This window comes from Eleginops maclovinus, chromosome 1 (assembly GCF_036324505.1).
Source record: "Eleginops maclovinus isolate JMC-PN-2008 ecotype Puerto Natales chromosome 1, JC_Emac_rtc_rv5, whole genome shotgun sequence".
Lineage (NCBI taxonomy): Eukaryota > Metazoa > Chordata > Actinopteri > Perciformes > Eleginopidae > Eleginops > Eleginops maclovinus.
Genome location: NC_086349.1, coordinates 21183011 through 21201134, shown reverse-complemented (window position 1 = coordinate 21201134; position 18124 = coordinate 21183011). Strand labels below are relative to the sequence as shown.

General features: G+C 40.6%; 2 protein-coding genes across 7 annotated transcripts; both read right to left on the bottom strand.

Annotated features, from left to right (window-relative positions):
* Positions 1 to 456: 456 nt before the first annotated feature.
* LOC134870254 (protein phosphatase 1 regulatory subunit 12B-like) lies at positions 457 to 12498 on the bottom strand. Of its 6 annotated transcripts, none has more exons than XM_063892693.1 (8): positions 11874 to 12498; positions 7674 to 7690; positions 7427 to 7556; positions 6077 to 6181; positions 5865 to 5915; positions 5630 to 5680; positions 4824 to 4894; positions 457 to 1972 (listed from the first exon to the last, which is right to left on the bottom strand). In XM_063892693.1, the coding sequence occupies exons 1-7, from the start codon at positions 11973 to 11975 to the stop codon at positions 4853 to 4855; spliced, it is 498 nt and encodes a 165-aa protein (XP_063748763.1). In that variant the 5' UTR covers positions 11976 to 12498; the 3' UTR covers positions 457 to 1972; positions 4824 to 4852. The 6 variants fall into 6 exon arrangements, with proteins under 6 accessions (XP_063748763.1, XP_063748848.1, XP_063748448.1 ...); XM_063892778.1 differs by having other exon boundaries at positions 4824 to 4891; XM_063892378.1 differs by lacking the exon at positions 4824 to 4894 and adding an exon at positions 3007 to 3267.
* A 2847-nt stretch (positions 12499 to 15345) lies between these two features.
* LOC134874675 (protein phosphatase 1 regulatory subunit 12A-like) lies at positions 15346 to 17659 on the bottom strand. Its single transcript, XM_063898830.1, has 6 exons — positions 17640 to 17659; positions 16308 to 16398; positions 16040 to 16219; positions 15838 to 15952; positions 15454 to 15578; positions 15346 to 15354 (listed from the first exon to the last, which is right to left on the bottom strand). Exons 1-6 carry the CDS (start codon positions 17657 to 17659, stop codon positions 15346 to 15348), a joined length of 540 nt encoding a protein of 179 aa, XP_063754900.1.
* Between the last annotated feature and the right edge of the window lie 465 nt (positions 17660 to 18124).

Sequence of the window (18124 nt, the reverse complement as noted above, 5' to 3'; positions counted from 1 at the left end):
ATCACATCATTGAAGGAATACATCAAACATTGGGGACTTTGGTCCACTCATCCATTAAAATAAAGAGAAGACGGATACCTAAATTATTCATGTCTCTGGCACATCATTTATCACTTGCGCCAACACTAAAGGAATTTTAATGCAAAAGTCTGGCGGTCTCATACATTAAATATGATAACACACAGTTTTGGACGAGGGATTACTTCCTGTTGGAATATAGTGAAGGTGATAGCGCTCCACGAGAAAAACTTGGCCTCCAGGAATGACCAGAACAAAAGATTCCCTTCATGAAGTTATGGTTTATTTCAAGGCTGCAATATTTTACTGCATAAGATGTAGCCAGCTGCACCAAATAAACTGGCAAGTCAATGTACTCTGCAATTAATAATGTCATTTTTATCTCAATATCAACACAAGACAGGGGATGATTGTAATCTGGACCAAAAAAACGTTGGATTGTGCTTAATATTTATTTAGTTTTGATCACACAGTATTATGAGCGCTAGAATCTCAGCAGTGATTTACAAGTGGAAGATTTTTGCCGTTTGCTTTTTCATCAACTAACAAAAAGATGGCCAGGAAGTCAAAATTATAGATGTATTCCTAAAAAAAAAGATGATTGAATATGAAACTATTAAATGCATAAATAAATAAATATATCTCTATCACACAACATATAGGACATTTGTTTTCACACACACACACACACACACACACACACACACACACACACACACACACACACACATACACTGTCTCATCTGTGAAGCCATTCTGCTGCTTGAAGCTGAATCCTTTATACACAAATTGAAGAATGGCGACTGAAACTGACAAAGAGAATCTGGCACAAACTGAATTATGTTATCACGGAAACTGAAACTAGCTGGAGGATACAGCAGTGTTGCTAGTGATGCCCACGCACTGTCCACTCTGTAAAAAGTGTATTGAACTGTACCAAGTAATCTGCATGGCAGGGCTAACACAGGGAACATTATAAGGTGAACAATTATGTCATGTTCAAAATAATAATGTTTCTTACTAGTTTGCAATAGTTTCAAGTCGACAGGACTTTATAAAACTCTAATGGCATCGGGAGGTATTGTAAGCAGGCACTGCTGAGTGGCAAACATGAGAGAGTTGACAATCATGGCAAACACAAAGCAAATCATTATATCTTTATCTTAGAGTAAATTAGTTCAAACTGATTATTTTTGTATACCATTAAAAAGTGTACGCCACGAGCCTTATCATTTAATTTTCAGTACATTCTTAGACTGGAGCCAACATCTTATCGTCATTAGAAGAACAATCTAACAACACTCCTGTGCTGGTGTCAATTTATCCTTATACAGTTTCCTTGTTGAATTCATATTAATATCTAGCTTTTGCTTCTGGAACTGGAGCACCTTTTTGTTGCTTGGCTAGGCCTCATTTAACAAGTGGTCATTTATCTGATTTAAATTATAACGATTTTTTAAATACAGTCTATGTCCATGGGAAAGTGGCATATGGGGGCCTTGGTTTCCTCTATCTTCAATCACAATTAAGACAATATTAAAAAACCTTTCTGTAGTGCACCAAGTAACGTGATGTTTCAGTGTGATGTGTGGGTATATATTGAAACAGAACTTTCACGCAAACCCCTGGATTTGTGTTATATGGTCCCTATTTAAATACTGTGAACTCATCATGTACACTTTGTTGCAACTCCAGCGTCACGGTGAAAATTGACTGAAACTCCATAAAACTTCTCTTTGGATCTTCACAAGTCCCAACAGGAATTTATTTCTGCAAAGCAGAGGAGTCACAACTTGTATGGGTAATTAAACTGCCATATCAGGGTGGGTGCGTCCACAGATGGAGAACAGGAGCTTCAGACATCTTTTTATTTGGACAGTTTGCTGATGACTCGAATCAGAGCCCCGTTCTCGTCCTTCAGCCTCTGGTTGTCTGACTTGAGCTCTGTTAACATCTGGGACAGCAGAGAACAGGAAATTATATTAGAACATAATATAATGATCACATATTCATATTTGTGAAATGGTTTGTTGATGGTTTCTCATTTAGAGCTTCAGGTGGCAAAAATTACCGGGTCTATCAACTGTAACGATAAAATATCTTCAATGATAATCAACCACCACAGTTGTCTTGAGGACATGCTTTGGAGTCATCATGCAAGTTAGGAGTGACTTTGTCAATATGGTCTGCATGTGAAAAGTGAAAGAGAACAAAGTCACAGAGAGAAACTGAGAGAGGGTCAATTTCCCCAAAAGTAGGTCATGTCCCTCATGAGGAGCAATGACTAAAAATATCCAACCTCTTTGCCAAAGTATTTCCCCTCTACAAGAGACAAACAATAAACCTCTGCTCTTAAGCTGTGACACATTGCCAAACAATGGTGAATGAGAAGGCCCTACTGTACATCAATATGTTCAGCTTGTAGTCATTCTGATTACAAAATAAAATCCCATATTATTCCTGTCATTATAGTAATGCCTCGCTCTTTAGGAATAGTTGAACATTTCTGGCTAAACAAAGCAAGACACACCCAGTGTTTCCCCCAGTGGTACAGGCCTTGCTCATTTGGAAAGTAATGATCTCACACATTTCATTTCCTTTGGTAGATTGACTAGGAATGACTATTTCCCTCGCAAATAACTTTGCATTGATTACACAGAACATTACACAGGACCCACATTACATTTGACTGCAAGATCAATAACCGCTAAAAAACGTGTTTACTTTATGTTGCAGACGGCTGCTGTTGATGTCTAATTGAGATGATTACCAAAGAGAAAAAAAACTCCTAATGCAATTTTCATGTCATGTGAAGCCCCATGAAACATGGATGTAGCTAAAAATACAATTCAAAGTGAGACAGGTTTTGGGGGAAGGGGGCAGAAAGGTTACCCTCTGATAGCCATAAAGCAGATTGTGTGAAAAGAGAGCAGAGGGAGATGCATTGTCGGGGAGAGTGAGCATCGGGGAGGGGGGTGCAGGACCTGCCTGAAGAGGAACACAGCAGAGGACGAGAAGGGCTGTAGAGGCACCAGAAGGAGAGGGGAATGTAGACGTTATGTGGCTGAGAAGGGGAGAGGAGGGGGTGAAAGGAGGACAGATGATGTCAGGGGATCAGAGGTCCTCTGTCTCCGGCATGGAGGCCGTTTCAGAGAGGCGGGTGAGGACGCGCAGCATTGCTTTATTCTCAACCAGGAGACACTCGTTCACCCTTCGCAAGGTCTGGGCCTGAGCCAGAGGAGGGAAAGCCTGCACAGAGGAGGAGAGAGATACAGAGGGGCTGACAGAGAAAGCATGCAGGAAGCCAGGCCGTGTGCAAAGAGAAAGACTCACACAGAGACAGATCCACTCATACAGGCATGCGCCCACACACTCACCCAGACAGGGGAAAAGAAATACAGAGCTGAGGGACTCCTCAGAAAAACGTATATATATACACAACAGGGAGATATTGAGTAGTAAAAGCAAACGTTGCAAGAAGCAAAAGGAAAATATGAAGGCAGTTCTCCTTTGGGTTTGACCTCATCAAACCTGGGCTGGTGAGATGCTGAAGTGTTATGATATGCATAGCTTTGCAAAGGAGAGGGAATACAAATTCAATACAATTTCCATAACCTAAAATTCTACTATTTCAAGCTTTCGTAAGAGCCTGGTTACACGTCAAGGGGGAAAAAACGATGTATTCCCCCGTCTTCTCTACTCAGCCTAGTTTTTGAGGTGAACCTCAATGTGGTTTAAAAGAAACATCTGTGGTTTGACGCAATTCCTGAGGGCAAACCACACAACCACACACTCTCACACTCAGACACACACACACACACACACACACACACACACACACACACACACACACACACACACACACACTGGGCTCTTGTAAAGTTTCCTACTACCCAAACACAATTGTGTTGACATGTAAATGACCCATGATTAAGTTTACGATGATATCCAGCTGCTTCTTACAAAACCAAAACATAATGTATTAAAGCAATTTTCAATCCTTTTTTCATTCATTCAACATTTAATTAATCTGGAAAGATCATGGAGAGCAGGCTCCTATTAATGTGATAACAACTACAGTAATACAAGAACAGTAAACTGTAAAAGGTGCCCTTGGCGAAAGAGAAGAGAAAGACAGAGAGAGGCAAGAATGCATAATGACTAGTATCCTTTATCACACTCTATTGAGCTCTCTGATATTAAATTAGATCTGAGCAAACTCTCACGTCCTGTAGATAATTCAACAGAGTTGCTATTAATTACGTTTCAGAGGCTGAAATGTGAAACCCTGCAAAGCGGACACGAAGATATGGATACTATTACAAAAGGGAAATGAAATACACACATTGCTATAGATGTAAAGCACCTGAAATGACCCAAGTAAATAGTAATTATTCAACTGTCGCTTTCTACCGGAGATGAAGCTCATGTGTGCCATCTATAGGGAGGGAGTGTTATAGCTTCTGTCTCCTGCAGAGTCACAACAGTCATTCTCTTAAATTACACGCAAAATAGCAGCAGCAATACATGTAACACTCTCCCACAATAGTGTAAGTGTTAACAGCTCCTACTAGAAAACAACGCTGATATTGTTGCATCTAAAGGTGTTTAGTGTTGCTGCTATTTTTCCTTTTCAAGTGACTTTGTGAGTGAGTGGCATTACATTCTAAAGTATATCTGAGCTTATCATGTGACGTATATGTGATTGCACACGTGTAAACATGCCTGACTCTCTGACAGAGCATAATAATGTGAAGGTGACAGGCAGGTGACAATCACTCTCCTGCATTTTAGCAACCACTCACCATCCCCCTCCCCCTGAGACACCCTGCTCTCAGGGCTGGTACCCACAGCGGAACCGCATTGGGGCGTCCTGCTAAGGGAACCACGACAACACGGGGGTCAAATATTTGCTGCTGACAACCACCCTGATGTATGTGTCCTATTTATACTGTCCCTGTCACTGTCTGCATAGTATACGTTCTCAGACTGGTGCTGGCATTTTATCTCTAATGAGGAGTATAATAATGTTGCTGTAATTTGCCATTACAATGACATTATAATCGAATAGCGTTGCATGTGACAAATAAGACACAAACCGCGGCTACCCAGGCCTGAAATCTGCCCTGTATTTCTTTGTGAAGCAGGGTCCACACAGTGCCGTGCAGGAATTCCTCACAAAAGCAGGTCTTTTGCTCTTGGACGGGGTTTTGGTATTCAACTGGAACTAGGTCACAATGTTCACCCCAACAGTGGGATAAGTGGAGCAGAGGAGCAGCAGCCCAGACTCCTCCTCAGCCTGGCAGGAAGTGGCCTAGCAGAACACTGTGGGTAATGAGCCTGAAGCATTAACCTTCCCTCTCCTTGACTTCAATCCCACCTGGCTAACACCAACCCTGGAGTGTGCTAATATGTGTCTGTTTTGCTCTGAACACTTTAGGCGTGCTTGATTTAGCATGGGTAAGAGGGGCTTGGCTGAATGTGTTCTTTCAAGCACTGTTAGTGTTATTATGGTGTTGGAGGGAAAAAAAAACATCTGAGTTAAATCACACACAAGAGACAAAATATGTAGTTTAAACTCAAGGCACAATTGATTTTCACATGCACTGACCTTTATCTCATCCTCCATGTTTGAGACTTTTTTCTCAAGAGCTTGTTTTTCCTGTAAATAGAATAGAAACAACTGAAGTAAATATGAAAAGTGAAACACAATGTTACTAGGGTCTGAAGTAGTCAGGAAACTTAGAGGGAACATAGCACAGAAAGCATATGGTCATCCATCTTCATACTGCAAGGGTATGATCTAATAGAAAAAACAAAATGCCAAAAGGTTGACAAGCACTTACCCTTTTCTCAGATTCGACTGCTGTAGATCGCTCTGATATTCTGTCTTGCCTCTAAAAGTAAAAATGGTGCTGTTATATTTGAAGAAGTGGGAGAATTTCTTTTGATCATGATTACACTAACTAATCAACCCTTTGTCATCCACACATCTGGGGAAAAGGATAAGGGTGAAACATTGAAAGAATTGACAGTTTTTTTCCAGGTTTTTCTTTACCTGAGTGACTTTCTCCAGCTGGGAGCGTATCTTCACCAGTTCCTGTTTGCTGTCCTGCAACCTGGACTTGAGTTTATCATTCTCATGCAGTGCATCTGCATACATCTGGAAGTAGACAAAATGAAGATTAAGGAAAAGCTTTGTTCAGAGAATGATGGTCTTTCAATGCTCTCAAAATCAAACAATTAAATAACACATTAGTTCATGTAACAAGGAAATGTTATCAAGTAGCCTAAACATAACGTATAAAAAAGTGTAATAAACAAAGTGTGTTGTTTATGAATGAATATGTTAAATCAAACGAAAGCGATACCTTTTAGAAATGTAAGTCTTATTAGAATTGTTTGTACTTTCTTGTAACTTATGCATATGTTTTTATTTCATAATTCACGATGACACTTTTTAGTCCTTCTGCTTCTGAACAGAGCGTATCAATATTATTAACCGTTACGTTTTTCCGTGGGTCAGAACCATATAAAGCATGGAATAGTTCATTAACCATCGGAACCGCAGTTGTCATTTGTAACCGATAGCCTACAGTTTGTGCCCTGTGCAAAACTAGCCACACACAGGACCAACAATGGAAACAAAACACGGACGACTTGTTTTTCTGGAAAACAGGTAAGGTAAACATTGCCTTACTATATTTACATGTACGGTATGTTGTTGGCTGCTATATTCATGCTCTAAATGTCACATATAGAACATCGAAAGTAAGCTAGCTAACCCGCAAGGCTGGATTGCCATCACTCTGCATTAAACGCAAGAATCAGTGCTAACGTGTTAGCCTTGTTAGCTTGCTCATGTGTGTAGTAGAGTCTACTACACTGATGTCTCTTTTGAAGCTCCTCAGAGTTGTGTCCCTCTGAAGTTCTTTTCAGAATCAAAATGGTGCAGAAGTAAGCTTTGCATCTTGTTAATCTCAATTAGTAAATTGACATATTTTACTTAATGTGTTTGTGATTCAGTTACTGAGCCGTGTGTTTATGTTTATTGAACAAGTAGAGTAATTGTGAAACCAGTCACTATAAATGTCTTAAACGTATTCAAAACCTGCCAATATTATCCCTACATTTACTTATGTGTGAGAAAAAGAACAATGTATAATCCAATATACAAGAGACTAAAAAAAAGGCGACCTTACTGTGACAAAAAACATCTTATTTTAAAATGTCCTATACCACTTTTCAGGATTTCAAACATCTGATACTGTCAACAATTGTTGTAGTCAAGATGCTTGCCTTTATATTGGAATGTTAATAAAATAGACAAATCTACCTGGTGATCCAACAGCTTTCTGCACCATATTCAAGAAAGATTGTGCTTGTTTGAACCTAGGTAGGACTTTACCTTCTTATAGTCTTTGGTAGAAGAGTCTTGTTCCTGTCTGTTCAGAGCTGCCAGCCTCGTCTCTCTCCGAGTGTAAGAGCTGGTTCGGCCCAATGGTTTGTCTGTTACACTCTCCCCACTGGAGTCGTATCTAAAAGTAACACAATCAGTCCACACTGCCACTTTATATAGGGCACTTGTTTCAAAATGTTCTCAGGAAATACAGTTTCATATTACAGGAGAGTCAAAGACAATGCCAAATTCTTACCGTGACAGTCGTTCATGCTGAAAAACAAAACAAAAACATGTTAGTTTGATTCCATCAGCAGCTCAGCATGAAAGCAACACAGTGAAAAAAAAAAGGTCTGTCATGGTTTGATACAGATTTGTATATTATGATAAGACCAAACAGAGGCTTGGCAATGCTATATTTTCCCTTTTGAGACCACAGAGAACAAAAACAAAACTTCCAAGTGAATTATCACAGCATGTTCAGAGACCTGAAGTCCTACGGGGAAGAAATGCGTGCAGGAGGGAGATATAATTCACTTAAACACTGCACTGACAGGGTTCACGTGGGTCAAACCCCCCCCGGTGAGCCCGGTTAATCTTTTAGAGCAGGCTGCTGCCACGCAAAAGCCTGCAGCATAAAGATGACATCATGACATCAGGAGCTAAGTATCCCGTGTGTGATGGGTCGATGCCTGACCTCAGACAGCAGACTGATAGCAGGCTGTCCTGGCAGGCCTTTGCTATGACTAGTCCAGTCTATGACTGCCAAGTTGCTTTTTGTAATTCACATACTGAATTTGTTTCCACTTCACCCAGGAATCCTGGTATTGTGCTACAATCAGAGGGCTTGTGTGTTTTTGTTGTTGCTGAATTTCCCTCAGGTTAATTTCCAGAATCTATAATACCTCCAAGTTGTGCATATCATTAATTTGTGGTAGACGTAATTTATGTCTACTGCCTGCCTGTGCTCATGCACAACGCTGTGTACACAGGGTTTCCAATCTCATAATTCACATTTTCAACCCTTCAGCCAGGTTTGATTCTGCACTGAACAAATAGACAACTCACTGCCATTAGCTGATAAACGTGGCACATGAGAGGACCATGAATGACAATGTTTACTATCAGTCAGAGACAGGAAAGACAGACAGAGGGAGGTCGTAATATAAGTCCAGACTGGGCCATGATGTCTTGACAGTATTTCAGGCGGTCTCATAAACGTTACTTTTAAGATTTGGAGTTGCTGCTGGCCAGGGAAAGAAGGCTTTAAACACCTCTGATTAAAATAAAACAGCAATAAAAGTCTTGCGTGGGGGTCCGGTTGGAAACAAGAAGCAGATGCAGACTGCATTAAAAGCTTATGCTTTATGGGAGAATAATTCATGTCCAAAGGAACACAGTGCACAGTTACTACCGCGCTCACATTTACAGAGTTGGGGGATATTTCATGCTGCGTCAAAGGAGCTATTCCTCAGCAAGTGTTTACATAACTCAACCAGTGCTGCCTGTCCTTATGTGGTCATGCGCTTATGCAGAGCTATCCAGGAAAAAAAAGACCTCTGTGACCTGAGATGAAAAAGGGCCAAGGATGGAGCCATAAAGAGCTCTGTCTCACTTCAGTGTCTTTATGCAAGGCTCCGAGGACACCCCGATCAGATTTGGTGTACATTCATTAATCAACACGGTCGATTAGTCCCCCGGGTTTATAAATCATCATGAAGTCTTCTTTTAGGGATGTGAACTGTTACACAGACCTTCACCAAACTGTCTTTGGAGATTAGGAGTTCCTGTACGCAAACCTATTTCACACTAGAGGATTAGCGAATCGGTGAAATTAGATTTTTAAAAACTTAATTCCACTTACATCTTAAGCAAGCCCGATGGGATTTACAGGACCTGATTCTTAGAGGAAGAGTAATACTTACAGTAATACATGCTGCTGTCTGAATCTTGAAACTTTATGCCCAAATTTAACCAAAGCCAGAAACTGAATCATAGCTGCTTTTCTATTTCTGATAAAAGCTGCACAGATGTGATTCCCTTGTTAGGAGAAACAGAGGGAGTCAGAAGTGGCACATGTAGCTCAGCAGACTGTGTGTGGCAGAGCACATCAACAGAGACAATCAACCGGGGGGGGGGGGAGAAAAACAACAGGGTGTCAGGCTGATGGAAACAGCACACAAACGGGTGCATGTTGGAACCACAGGCGCTCTGTAAACACCACTGCCTCCAGTTTTATGTTTTGCCAGGACCAACAGCATTCACCCCGGGAGGGAAGTCGGAGCTACATACATGCAGGCCCCCTGCCTGGGCTCACTGCTACAGTATATAAACCATATTGTTAACAGCTGCTTGCAGGAGCCAATAAAATCATCATTAGGGGACGCTTCCCCTCGTTCTGTCACAGCATCATTGCTTCAGATTTTGCAGTAGGAAAGTCTGAGCCACACACACACACACACACACACACACACACACACACACACACACACACACACACACACACACACACACACACACACACACACACACACACACACTCTTGGTGGTAGGGGGTACCACTGAAACACCACACATGTAAAAGATGTGTCTTCCACATTCTTTCACCTTTATTACTTCAGCCAACACTCCTTCTATGGTACTCCATTACAGTTACCTTTATCTTAGCCTTGTTTTCTATTCAATAGTACTCACTCAAAATGCTTCACACACAGTGTTGGTAGTACTTGGATTCCCACAATATAAAAATTACTCAATTACTAGTCAGTCCTGTAGAGTATGTAGAATAATAAAAAAAGTAGGAAATGTAATAACAATATCCAAATAAATCAATGTATTAATTCTTCCAAAAGAACGACTTGGTAATATTTGGGAGATGAAGCTAGTTTTAACTAGTTTAAACACAGTTAGTTTAGTTCAGTGTTTCCGAAACACGGGTTCAGGCCCACTCCACAGCTTCACAAGGTAAATCTTAGAATGATTAAGAAGAAAAACCCAAATCCTGCCACAAAAAATCATATATTTGTTTTCTAACCCTTGCTTTTGTACCTGTTTTGTTATCTGAATTGTTGTAAAGGATAATGTGAAAGTAATTAAACTGATGGATACGTTAAGTGCAGTAACAAATGTGAAGTTCCTCTTAAATGTAGTAGAGTGCAAGTATAAAGCAGCATAAAAGGAAGTACTCAGGTACAATAAGTACAATTATACTGAAGTACTGTACATGGGTGAATGTATTTGGTTACTTTCCACCACTTTGAACAACTGCCAGATGATGAGCGTCATCCAATGGTTAAAAATGTGTGCCTGATGACATGTGTGCCCCCCCCCCCCCCCACACACACACACACACTTTTGTTTCGCTTTTTCTCTCCCATGAAAAGTCATACCAATTCAGATTTGTCTGACATCATGGAAAATGAACGCTTGAGTTTCACCATGGATACAGCACAGAGAAACTGACAGTCTAAAAAACTACATCAGAAAACACTGGCATTATCGTGGAGAGCGTCTGTAGTGTTACATAACATTAGATGAGCTAATGTGTGCATCTCTAAAAGACAGATACACTTTGTTTCATATTTCTGTGTTTCTTTCTGTCTCTTTAAATGTGGCTGTTGCACAGAGTAGAGCTCAGTCCGCCGCACTGACATAAACATAAGATCCAAACAACGCCCAGGAGAATAAGCCACTTAAGCCGTAGAAAAAATAACAGGAAATTACAGAAGGAACGTTTCAATCCAAAAGTCTCTCCCAGAAAATGTGCTCAGACTCTCAGATCAAATACTCGCCTTTCTTACAGGAGTCATCAAACACTCTGAGATCATGAGTTGTTCACGAGTATTTCCTCGTTGTAATAAACTAATTTAGTGAAATGGGAGTGGCGGATTATTCATGCAAATGCACATCATGTAGAAAATTCAGTTTTGAACATGGTAACCACTGCACATGTCCAAACACAAATACTTTCTAAGGACTGCAACCAACAACTTTTTGAATGATTTTCAATTGTTATCAATAATCTGCTAGGTGAGCAGTCATCGCTTTCCCTTAAAATAGAGTATTTAGCTTGGAAAAATGACAAACCATTCATAAATTATTGCAAATACCTAAACTTTTTTTATTTAATCTGCAATTATTTAAAATGTTTATGTTTTACCCAGAGATTTTTGCTGTTGTATGTTAAAATGTCTTTGTTATTCATTATTTAGTTGAGGTGTCGATCACTAACACCCATTGAAGAATATGGTGCAGTGTTTACATTTCTTAACAATGTTGATTAGCATACTACACTTGATAGTTGGTAAATAACTTAAGATGTTAAGAAGCTCAATTTAAATAAATACACTTAAATAAATTATAAATAGCACACATATATCCGTCTAATTTAGTGAAATCATTACATTTAACATTTTGAAAAGTTGTGTTTCTCCATATTAAACGATTCTGGTCTTACTCTGTAGTTTTTGTCTGTAGCGGACGGTGAGGACGGCGGTGATTCTGTCACTGACTTCCTGGTGCGAGTCAGGTCCTTGGTGCGGGGGTAGTAGGATGACATCTCCCCCCTCTTCTCTGGAGCAGCGGCTCAACTTCTACTGTAACACTCCGACGAGGCCACCACCAGATAACAGCTGTAGAGACGCACCGCTTCCCTTAAGCAACAGTGACGCAGATAACCATGACTGCGCTCCCGGGAAATCCTCAGCAACAACAGGTGTGTGTATATAAGTGTGTGTGTGTGTGTCTCAGTCCAGCTTCACACTCAAATGAGCTGGAGAGAGCTGCAGCTAAGCTTTCAAGTGTGTGTGCACGCCTTCCTCAAAGCTCAGTGCAGCAATAATCAGATAAAAATGCAAAGATCAACAAAGCAAATTAACTTATGTTGATTACACAAACATGGAAATTACTCTTTAACCAGTGAAGCAAACAAATTATCCTCCCTAGTCTCCGCTCCGTCCACACAGAGGTATTTGGTGAAATGTGAAAAAGTCCAAAGGAAGCAGCCAAGAGAGAAAAGTTTGTTCCCTTTGCTGCTTCTTGCTATGTTCCCCAAAGTTATACACACGCTCCCTCTCCATCTCCCTCCCTTGCTTTCTATCTCTCCTTCCCCTTTCACTGCTTGGTCGCCCTCCCAGTCTCCCCACTCCCACCCTCTTCAGCTTTGGCAGTCGGCCAGAAGCTCTGCAATGGCTGGACTCGTCACTGAGGGCTAAAATTGTCCAGTGATGTGGACAGGGATAAGGGGGAACGTGGATCACAAAGCCTGAGTTGGAGGGGGAAGCTGCAGCAGTCTGTGTAAAGGGAGGTCAACACACACACACACACACACACACACACACACACACACACACACTATCACCAGAGAAGACATCAACATCCGTGAAGTATCAAGTAACTCCTTACACCCCCGCGGTGCGATGGAGCTGTTAGTATGACTGTTATGCAGTGTTAACACCAAGCACTCGTGGCACATTTCCTCTTACCAAAATGTGTTTCATTTAAATTACATTTAAGCCCTGTAGTATTTACAAGTCATTGGTGATTTTGTCCTACATCTGTTATGATAATTCTTTCATCCTGTGGTCTAATTAAGTTTGTAAAGATATGAAGGCTTTGTTGTAGCTTTTTTTTAAGACTTCATCTAATTAAGGAAATCGTTTTTCAGCTAAAATAAAATGAACCTTTATTAATCCCCAAGGGGAGATTCAGTTTTGTAAAAATAAATAATCCTCTTTCTTAATTAGAGTTAGATGGGGATATCTATACCTCTCTCATTTTTATAGAATAAATACTGTTTGAAGCTACCGCCAGCAGCTGATTAGCGAAGTTTAAGTTACTTTAGCGTAGAAACAGAAAATCGTGCAAAGGTAGCATTCAATGGTCACACTGCAAATTTAAAATGATGAATGTGAGCTTTAAAGTTGCTGGAAGAAAGATATTCTTCCCTTTCAATCAGAGCTATGCTACCTTTTCCACTCAGTTTCAAGTGTTTATGCTAAGCTCAGCAAACCAGCAGCTAGCGGTTACTTCGTTTTCACTATCAAGAAAATGAAAAAGTTGTTCAGATCATCTTATGTAACGCTTGGCAAGAAAGCTTACAAGCGTATATTTCAAAATGTCAGACTGCTCCTTTAAACTACCCCCCCCCCCCACACCCTCTTATTTTCTTCCCATAGTCTTATGCACAGGCCTGCCCATGCTATCTTCCTTTTATAGTGAGGTACGCATCATCTCTCTGTTCCTTAACTCCCTCATTGCTCAGGGCAAAAAGATAAATGGAAAGATAAAATCACCGAAGGAGAGAATATAGAAAGATGGAGAGAATAGGAAACAGAGAGAAGGTGAAAAAAGACCTGATTAATCAAACAAGGACTCCCATGATGGGATGTGAACAACCATCCACACACATGACATTAACAAAGAGGTGCTAATTAACCCTCAAGTACCCTTACTTGCCTCCTAAGCTCTTTGGAAAAGGTTGATGTACAGCTTTTGTTCCTACATTATTATGGGTTGTGTCAATGTGACACATGGGCTTTTGTGACGCATGGTTTGTTTAAAAACTGAATTGGCCACAATAACCATCTTGTATACAGTATATCTGTAATATATGTTCTACCATCTGTAGCCAATATGACTTTGTGGCAGTGAACTACACTGGCAGTGTTGTTAGTACGTTTTTATTTAGAGTCAATCCCAGTATGATTGCACCCTTTGTTTTAGGACTTTTGGGATATTATACTTGTGTAATTTAGGAATACAGGAAACTCCACCAGAGTTCCTACCAGAGTTATCTTGAGTTTTGGAGTTACCAGCAAGAATCTAAATAAAAGTGTCACTGTAAAGTAGAATTGGCTGTAAAGATAATCTTGGTAGTTCTATATCCTGTTAATCCCCCTTATCATAATCGCCACGATCACCAAGAATCTAGCAGGCAGTAGAGCCTCTTCGCTCTACACCTGTCTGTCTCTCTGTGGCTGGAAGTCCCTGTGGAAAATCTGCTCAGATCATCAAGGAGTCACGCAGAGGTCGGCTGTGCTGATGGGCAGCCTGTCATGCTGGCTATGAAACCTCGCTGCTCGGTATGATTATCACAGACAGATATAGTCCTCCCCGTAACGCTATGAGACTCTCGTGTTACTAACAGATCTGTTTCAGATTCCATCGTGGAGGAACAGCTGAATCGCTGACCTGGAGCTCACAGGCAAACTATATCCTTGCTAATCTATATCCTTATCATCCCCTATCATTTCTGTTGCCTGTATCTTCTTTTTTAGACACACAGATAAGTAGAATATCCCCACTGTAGCTCAAGTGGATCACACACAGCCCTCACGTGGAGGATCAGTTTAGAGGGTGAAATAGAAAAGAAAGTCAATCTCTGAATCCAAGGCTAAGACTGAGCAGAGTGCGTCTCAGTTGGCCCAATATGGTATGGTATGCTGAGACACCTCAGCCATGTGATGTGAGAAAGCAAAGCGACTAAGAGAGAGGAGGAGGGGGGTGGTAGGTCCTCCTGGACTGTCTTTCTGTGAGATATTAAGCAGCGCTTCTAGTTAAAAGAATCTCTGAACACTTGCTTCACAGCTCCTATTGCAGTGCATCTCAAAATATTGCATCAGAGAGAGAGAGTTTGGTGTCCTTTTGAAGCTACTTAGCTCTGGGTGAAGGAGAGACAGGATGTGAATATGAAACAATGGCGCTAATGAATATCAAACCGCTAAAAGATTGTGGGAAATAATTCTCAGCTCTGAAGTATGGAAGATGCCTTTTTTAATACCATTTGATGATATGTAATGTATGTCATGAGCCAAATAAAACATATTAAGGGATTTTTATGTATAAGAGCAGTTTGTATTAAGTGAACTGTAAATATTCACTCTAAAATAGGTATGGAATAACAACATAGGGAGATGTTTTGGCTCCATCTAGTGGTACTAAAGAAAAATGACAAGAAAATATTCAATAGCCAGCAACAGAGTGCTCAAGTGTCTTTTTCTTTCTATGATTTATAGGCATGTTTTTTTTTCACAAACCTCTGCAGTGTTGTATTCTGAACGGTCACAGAAATGTCGTTTCTGTTGAAGCGTTGCAGCAAAGATCATCTCTGCTGCATTTTCAACAGGGTTCTGATTTTCATCTCTCCACATCCTCTCACCCGCTGCAAATATCATGTAAGTATACACATCTATTAGTCACTGCTGAAGACAAACAATGACACTTATTGAAAAATTCTTCCTGAATGTTGGAGCCCTTCTTTCTTCGCTCAAAATTACACATAACTATTAACTATTTTTGAAAACTATTCTTACGATTTTTGCAAATTTCCTGATTATACAGCAGTAGGGTCTGTGGTATCCCAAACAATAAGGAAATTAAGACAATTCAAATCAAACGCACACAAACATACACACACTTACCTCTGAATGAGGTGTTGCTGTAAAGCAGGCCACAGGATCCAGCAATAGACGAGTATGAAAGGTTTGGCATCGGAGACTCAGCGATGGTCTCTAACCTGGGTTCAATGTTTCCCTGCTGTAAATGTATAAGAGAAAAAATGAATCGGAAACGTCCTCTTAAGTCACAAACCACTTCAGTTCTACATAAATTCCTCTTACTAACCTCGTCCAGTTTGCTCCATTTTGGACTGATCTCTGTTCCTGTGGATTCTGTCGGGCTGATTCTGACTCTCCTGTCATCTGTCGAGCCTTTCCTCAGACAGATCCCTTCCTCCGTCTGTCTCTCTGCAGGAGACAGGCCGATGGTCTTCTGAGCCTCTTTAAGGTCTGTCAGAGTCACGCCCTGCAGAGCAGTCATACAGCTTCATCCGTCAACAGTCAAACACACAATCCAATAAAACCTGAGCCTCTGTCAGCCATGTGTTCTTTACCTGTGTTGACCTGCGGGTCTGTCTAGCATGACGAGACTTTGCTTTCCTCTGGGACTCCGCTTCTTCATCCCTCACCGGGGTCAGGTACGACCTGGGTGGGTAAAAAAAACAACTGTTAATATAATTCAAATAATGGGACTTAAAAGGGGCACTGTCAAAGAAATATATACAACGAACAGAATATGGTTTACAATTTATGTTCAGGGCAAATCATCAAAAAAAAAAATTGCATTTTATATATAGGAGTTCCTCCATGAGAGCCACACAATGAAGGTATATAAAAGCACTGTTTTAACTTGATATGTACGTGTATAAGTCTTATATATGTTCTTTTGGTAGCTGACCACTATGCTAAGTTGGTAATACAGCCCTAGTGTGGTAATTTATATAACGTAATACAACATTTTAAAAACTGTGAACAATTTATAATATACCACGTACATCTTTCTTATAACAAATGCAACAAAATGCCCAGCAGCCACAATCCTCTAACCTCCTGCTGGGTATCCTTAATAGTGCCTTATGCTGGTGTAACACCCAGATGGCTTACATTCCTTAATAGGTTCCCCCCGCATTATGCAGCATCCCAACATCTAATTCAAGAGGAAGTAGATCAAATTAAGGAGGCAAGAGGCTCTGAAAATGCATTTTCAACATGTCCTCAAGACCTCAGCTCGATTTCCGCAAGAGGTTTAACAGACACACAGAAAGAGCTGAGCAAGCATCAGCGGAGAGGCTCATGTTTTACCCTGAGAGCTAACCGCCCTGCTCTGCTACGCTTTACTGCTATTGATCTGTCAGTGCTGGAGTCACCCTGAATCCTGCCTGAGAGTCAGCGAACTGGTCAGCCTCACAAGCTAATGTACAATGTGAAAAGCATAGCAAATGGACTGTAGTATATAGGGTGATCCCACAAAATGACTCAGTAAAATACCCCACAATAAGCTAGCTCACAAACAGATCCACAGCAGATGAGTTAAGTTTAGGCAAATGCTCCTCTTATGCAAACTTGATTAAAAATGTTAGTAATTAATATGCTAAAATAGTTGCTAAGAATAATATCCCTGAGCCAATAATTACTTGTGTACATAAAAAAAGCTTATCGTGAGTGGGACTAATTTACAGCCCCTACAGTAAACTACAAGCTCCCATTACATCAGTTCAAACAGGCCCACAGCGCCTATACAGAGAACAGTTACCACACATTAAGATGATACACATGAGGACTAGGAGCCATGCCAGAACTGTGTATTCTTGGCAGGCTGAAAATAAAGATTTTGAAATAAATATCCGTGAATATAACAGCATGACTCATGTCTTTCTGAAACTTACCTTGGAACAAATGCCTGCATGGTGCCTGTGGAAGGTCAGAGAGTGAGAGCAGGGATACTGCAGCAGTGATGAGTGGGAGAGGCTGAACACAATGACTGTAACCGGCCAGAGTGAAGAGAGAGAGAGGGAGGGAGAGACTTCCTGTCCATCTGAATGATGTGCATATAATCGATTGAGACTTTCTGTCTATTGCAAGCCAACAGCATACAGTACACACTTTGGTTCAGTAGAAACGAGGAGGATGTGCAGCAAACACAATGTTGATTGTGGTAATATTTAATAATTAGTGTTGGGAGTAGTTTATTACAGTTTGCAGTGTCTTTCTTGTAGCTTTACTGCATTTTAGGGATTCAAGTTGTTTAATTACTTTACACCCTTTTGTATGTACGTAACTACTAAGCTTACAAACACTTTTGCCAACTAATTAAATAAATTATTCATTTCATTTGACATTGTTTCTCTACTCTAACCGCTTTGATTCTGCT